The 6,912-nt window shown below is 29.4% G+C and overlaps 1 protein-coding gene across 1 annotated transcript in view; it reads left to right on the top strand.

The window, feature by feature from the left end:
• The first annotated feature begins 235 nt into the window (after positions 1–235).
• The window catches only part of LOC108576541 (protein mahjong), a 7,722-nt gene continuing 1,045 nt past the window's right edge, over positions 236–6,912 (top strand). The window contains 16 exon segments of the mRNA XM_017939557.1: positions 236–408; positions 1,254–1,483; positions 1,485–1,747; positions 1,835–2,013; positions 2,184–2,638; positions 2,731–3,202; positions 3,284–3,529; positions 3,744–4,115; positions 4,209–4,328; positions 4,467–4,766; positions 4,916–5,113; positions 5,218–5,471; positions 5,582–5,827; positions 5,932–6,118; positions 6,277–6,570; positions 6,698–6,911. Coding sequence (XP_017795046.1) covers positions 1,269–1,483; positions 1,485–1,747; positions 1,835–2,013; positions 2,184–2,638; positions 2,731–3,202; positions 3,284–3,529; positions 3,744–4,115; positions 4,209–4,328; positions 4,467–4,766; positions 4,916–5,113; positions 5,218–5,471; positions 5,582–5,827; positions 5,932–6,118; positions 6,277–6,570; positions 6,698–6,911 — 4,015 coding nt within the window. The 5' untranslated portion in view covers positions 236–408; positions 1,254–1,268.

Below are 6,912 nucleotides of genomic sequence, written 5' to 3'. Positions count from 1 at the left end.
TTATCTAAGTTTGATTAATACTACATTTATCTAAAATTTTACATTTAGTAGTTACAACTATTTTTGATTAAGCGATATATCCAATAAAGAAGTATATTTTATTAATTTTTAATATTTTTTGTATAATACAGTGTACTGAAATGGTAAAAGGTACTAGTTTATGGAACCAACGTATACATTTGAAAAATCCTACTTTATTGTGACATTTCAGTATATTTCAAAAGTCGAATTAACTAGCCCGTCTTCAGCGTGTGTGTCGGTGGTTGCGTTTCGTACTTTTATAAGAAAACATTATTCTTCATTGGAATTTTGCGTATTCTTAAAATCTAGCACTATAATTCATTTAAAAAGGTGTCATACACCGTGATAATTGTCAAACGAGTTAGCTGTTAAATAAATTTCAAGCAGGTAATGTATTGCTGACTCTAACCTAATAAGACACACGCTGCCTTTCTTCATCTAACTTTCAAAAAACATCAGCGAACTGTGTTTATTGGTATTTGACATTTTTATAATTGTATATGTTATTTTTGATAATCAATTCTTTTACTTAACTTTCATACGTTTTATTCCAAAACATTGATCTTTGTTTATTGTACACTAAATTTTAAGGTTAAGTTATCAGTCGTTAGTTGTAATGAATAATTATTTAATAATGTTGAGATATCGAATTAATTATCATTATTGTATTGTTGTAATTATCAATTATTTAATAAAGGATAATATACTGTGTTTATCTCTTTCAAATTAAAGAGCTATATAAAAATTTGTTAATTTTGTTGTGCAATATGCAATTACTTAGATCATAATATTTTATGTTCGTTTCAGTATATTTTTAAACTTATTTGTATGTAAAATGTTCATAACAAAAATAATTGATAATTGAAATAAAGTTAATAGGAAATGGAATACTTCATGCTTTGAATGCTATTAGAGTTTTACTTTTGTTTTATTATTTATGGTTAGCTTTGAATGTAAAGGGGAAAAAATGATGTATTTTCTACTGAATTTATAAATATTAAAATAATTAATCATAGATATATCAAGTATTCAATTAAAATATTGTTAAACAAGAAAATGAAAAATGTTGTTATATGATAAAAATATTGAAATGCTGCTAATGTAATTATAAAGTTTAAAAGTTACAGAAAAAAATAAACAAATGATGTAAAAAAAATTAAAAGAACTATCATTCTTTTAGGTTGTGTTATTTTTTATTCAAAGTATAGATTTAATCAAATTTATATTTATAGGACAAGAAGAAAACTATGTCAAGTGCAGAATCATTAGCTATAGTAGCAGATGTAGTTCAAATTCTCAGACAATGGGAAGAGGAACATTCATCACCAACATACGATCCAGTTCCAATACTTCAAAGACTGGCAGAAATTATAGAATTAGAAACAGAAAATTATTTAAAAATGGATCCTGACCCATTTGATGAAAGACATCCATCACGCACAGATCCAGAGTGTAATTTTGGTACAGCTTATAAATGATTATTTGAGAGACACTTATTGGTCTCGTGCGGGTATCACGGGTCGTGATGTTAGAAAGTTGAATATTGCAGCCTGTCGTCTTATGCTTGATATTCTTCCTGGCTTAGAAACTTCTGCAGTATTTCAACCAGATATGGAAGGACTTATTCATCGACTTTTTTCTTGGGCAGAAAAAAGTGTGGAACCTCTGCAAAGTTATGCAACTGGGCTTGTAGCTGCTGCAATGGAGGTTCAGGAGATTGCTACAGGTTTTTTTAATTTTGTATAAAATTTTATATGTATTAACTTTTAGAATACAAAATGAAAGAAATAATTATTTACTACGCTTATAACAGGATTTAGAGAGCAAAATGGAAAAATGGTGCCTCTAATGTTACAAAGGCTTCATAAATTACAAGAAAAGGCACAGGAAGACAGACAACTTGCAGTTAATAATAGACCATTTGCACATTTTGGTCAGGATAGAAATAGTGGAGGAGATGGAGAAAATAAAGGTGTGCCTGGAAAAAGAAAAGTAAGAATAGTTTAACATATAATAGTATAATTACTTGAGTATTTAAATATTTATATCATTGCAATTAAAATTTGTTAGTAATTCAAAATTATTAATTAATAGTACTTCAGAATATTATTTTGTAATGATTAAATTTTATGAATGTTGTAATATTAATATTTTGTTTAAAGGTGAGAGAAAAACGAAAAGAAAATGGAATTCTTAAAAGCCCTAACCATAGTAACTATTTTTCTGAAGAAGATGATGATTGTGCTCAGTCCTCTGAAGATTCTGCTCCTTTACCTAAAAAAAAGAAAAATGATACAGAATGTGAAACTCCAGTAAAAAATGATACTATGTATCCAGAAATAATGTCTCCACCTTTGTCTGTACCAAAGAATTCCAATTCAAATAATCAACTAACATCATCTAAGGCACAAAGCACTCATAATAGATCATTGAATGCATCTTCAGCACAATGTAATTTGCAAAAAAATTCCATATCTTCAATGCAAAGTTCCACTACACCATCTACATTGTTAGAGGGTAATTCCAATTCTTCATGGGCAGAAATAGAATCATACGTTATTGGAAATGTACAAATACATCCTCCAACATTGGCTACAAGACAAATGCTAATATTGAGGTAAAGTTATTTTCATTTATTTTAAGATATTAACCTTATTTTTTTTACTTATTCTATATATTTGTAAAATGTGTTTCTTTATCACATAATAGGTATCTTACACCAATGGGTGAATATCAAGAATTCTTAGGTCATGTATTTGAACAAAATGCTTTGGAACTTATTCTCAAGTACATCAATGTTGGGGAAACCAAGGATAGTCGATTAGCTTTTGAAGCTTTGAAATATTTAGCTTCTCTTCTTTGTCATAAAAAATTTTCTATCGAATTTCTCAATGTTGGAGGTTTACAAAAATTGTTAGATGTTCCAAGACCCAGTGTTGCAGCTACTGGAGTTTCCATTTGTTTATACTACTTAGCATATTGTGAAGATGCAATGGAAAGAGTATGTCTACTGCCAAAACATGTTATTTCGGATCTTGTTACTTATGCATTATGGCTTCTAGAACGAAGTCACGATTCTGGAAGGTGTCATGCTACAATGTTTTTTGGATTTTCTTTTCCATTTAAAGTAATACTAGAAGAATTTGATGCACAGGATGGACTTCGAAAGCTTTTTAATGTGGTAAACGTTATTTTAAATCATTGTCGTTAATGTTTGCGTTATTCTCTGTTAACTTCCTAATTGTTGACTTATCCTTTTTAGATATCCACATTACCAATCTTAAACATAGAGGAAGATCCAGGACTAAATGATGATGAAGAATGTGCTTCTAGACAAATAGTTAGACATGTTGCAGTAGCTTTAAAACGATACATGGAAGCCCATTTACATCTTAAAGCAGAACAATTACAAAGAGCAGAAAATGTTAGAGCAGAACGTGACACATGGCAACCATCATTACCACCTTATAAAGCCTGTAAGTTAAGCAGTGAAGAAGTTCAAGCAAAGGTAATATAAATTTAAATATATCCTTTTTAAAGTAATTATCAATTCTAATTAATTACTTTGTATTATTTTCAACACTATAATTTCTAAAATGATATTGAAATTCATATGATGTAATATTTCGTAACAGAAAAACATAAATAACAGTATTATTTAATGCTTTAAATTATATAAATGATAATTTCACTTGTATTAATTATATTAATTTTTATTAAAGGTGGAAATTCTCCAAGAATTAATGTCTGTAAGGGCAGTGTGGCCACCAGTAGAAGAATTATATCGTCTTGGAGGCATAACACTTCTACTTCAGATTATTGCTCTTGCTAGGGATTGGAATTACAGTGGCAGAGTTCATACAACTTCCAGTGCAGAAACGGTTCGCTCTTGCTTAGATGTAATAGCTATTTGTTCTGTAGTGCCAAAAGTGATGTTGTTACTTTGTGAAAGAGTAGATATGCCAGATATGTCAATGACAATGGCAATTAACTTACTCTTAGCTGCAGCAGAATGCGAAATTATTGTAGATCCTGATGTACAGAGGGCTGCATTAAGAGCTGTAATTAATTGCGTATGTGCTCCAATAAATAGGGTAAATAACTATTTATCCTAAGTAATTATTAAAGTAATGCAAAATAAATTTTAAATTACTTTATTACCTTTACTTTTTTCTTCTTGATAATAGATTGGTGGCAATGTAGCAAGGTATTCAGTAACAGGCTCTGCTAAGAAAAAGGCAAATAATAATAGTGAAGAGTTAATACAAAAAATTTGGGGAAGTGTCAGATCCAATAATGGAATTATGGTACTTTACAGTTTCTATACATATTTTTTTACATTTATTGTTAGAAATATCTTGTCCAAGTATAAAATAATTGTTAACAATTTTAATAAATTTTAACATTACTAAATATTATTACAAATTCTTATGTTTATCCTATAGGTTTTATTACAATTGATGATGGTTAAAACTCCAATCACAGATGCAGATAGTATAAGAGCATTAGCCTGTCGTGCCTTAGCAGGTTTGGCACGCAGTGAAAAAGTCAGACAAATAATTAGCAAGCTTCCAATGTTCACTGATGGACAAATTCAGGCTCTCATGAAAGATCCAATACTTCAAGAAAAAAGACAAGAACATGTTACATTTCAAAAATATGCTTTGGAGTTAATGGAAAGAGTTTTTGGAAAAGCAAAACCTACTGGAGCAGAATACGAAATTTCTTTGGCTAGTTTACATAGAGTAAGTTTTATTTTTAATTTATCTAAATTATTTCTTGAAATTTTTAATTCAATTCAGTTAGTATATTAAACATATTCTTCATATTTTGTAATATATCTTCATTTTATTCTTCTTTCTGTTTTATATAATGCCAAATTTTTATTTCACAGGCAAATGTAGTAGCACAGACAAGAATACAATACAATGAACAACAATTGAATCAATTAATATATCAACATTTAATGTCAAAAGGTTTAACAGAAACTGCATCAACACTTCATAGGGAAGCAAATTTAGATTCTTCTGCAATAATGAAACCAATAGCTACATATCAGCCATTTACTTACCGTAATCCTGCAACTAGTGGAGTAAGTTATAATGATAAATATTGGATAGCTTCCGTTTATAAATTTATTAATCAGATATAAGAGGAGGTATGTATTTTAAACTTAAATATACACTGTTTTTTAAGACAAGAAATGGATTTTCTCCTGGTGCACCAGTAAATTTGTATAACACGAGCAGATGTAATCAAAGAGAAGTCACTTCCAGAAACAATACCACCCCAACTTCATCATCTAGGTACATATCTCACTCAAATCCAAGTTCAGGTTCATCATCATTACCATCTGGAAATAATATACGTATGAAACTTTCTGACTGCCTCAATCAAAACACTGTTTCAAATAGCACAAATCAACCAATTAAATTACAAATTAACCAAAAGTAAGTATAATTATTATGATAGTTCTCTTTTCATTTGAGTCTTTATATGATTTTCTTTTGAACTGTCAAAAATTACAAGTAGTTTGAGGAAAGCAATTGAATAATTTCAGAAAAAATCAGGCTGATAAGCAACCTCTAGTCAATCAAATGAATTATCAGTCAACTACACAACCAATGGTATGTAGATCATTACAAAAACAAATTTCGAGAGATCCTGGTGGTGGTGGAGGACCTGGAGTAGCCACATCAAATCCAGCCACTATAACATTGGATTCTATTATAACAGAATATTTAACTAATCAACATGCATTATGTAAAAATCCTATGGTTACTTGCCCACAATTTAATCTATTTGAGTAAGTATTCAAGTTAATTTATCTAGGAAATGTAAATACAATTTTTTTTAAAGAATTTAATATTATGTACTATTTGATGCTTACAATATTATACTTAATTACAGGCCACACAAGTGTCCAGATCCTTGTACAAAGAATTCAGTACCAACAAATGTAACAGTAAGACTGGCCAGAAGAGCATTAGGAATGGATGGTAGAAGATTGGATAGAAGGCTTATTTATAGCCGATTTTGTCCTGTAAAAACCTTCCGGCCTACCGACGTTGGAGCTTTCACTTGTTGTATCTTTTCGGTAATGTTTCTCTGTATTATCAACGTAGCACAGAAGTAAATTTAATATGCATAAAATCAACTTAGATAAAATATTGAGAAAAACTAAATGTTTGGTATATAATGTTTGGTTCGTAATACACAAAATGTGTTTACTAATATATTTTCATATTTTTGCAGCCTTGTCAACAATATTTAATGTTAGGTACTTATGCAGGAGATGTAAAAATGTATAATGTACACACTGGATTGGAGGAAGCAACATATCCATGTCATGAATCTTATGTTTATCACATGGAATGTAATCAACGTGGAAATCTGTTATTAACTTCTAATCCATGGAGAAGTCCGATGTCTGCACTTTGGAGTATAGGAACTTTCTTTGATTTAAAATTATCTTTAGAGAATGAAGATTACGTTGAATTTGGAAAACTTCAGGACAGAATTATTGCAACCCAAGGTGAAATTGCAACGGTATGTAACTTTTTTTTATGCATAATTACTTTTGGTAATACAAACATTTGTGATTCATATAAAGATAACAATATTCTACAATCTTTAGAATATGTAAATAATTGTTTAATTTTATAATTCTTTCCAGATTTATGATATAGCTACAGGACAATTACTAACTAGCCTTACTCCTTCAATTTCCAACCAATATACCAAAAATCGTGCTACTTTCAGTATGAATGATGAGTTAGTTTTAAATGACGGAATTCTGTGGGATGTTAATTCAGGGAAAGAAATTCATAAATTTGATAAATTAAATCAAACACTTAATGGAGTTTTTCACCCTAATGGTATTGACATATA

The sequence above is a fragment of the Habropoda laboriosa genome, unplaced genomic scaffold (assembly GCF_001263275.1).
Source record: "Habropoda laboriosa isolate 0110345459 unplaced genomic scaffold, ASM126327v1 scaffold54, whole genome shotgun sequence".
Lineage (NCBI taxonomy): Eukaryota > Metazoa > Arthropoda > Insecta > Hymenoptera > Apidae > Habropoda > Habropoda laboriosa.
The sequence above is the reverse complement of the archived record's forward strand: the minus strand, read 5'-3'. Positions and strand labels throughout refer to the sequence as shown.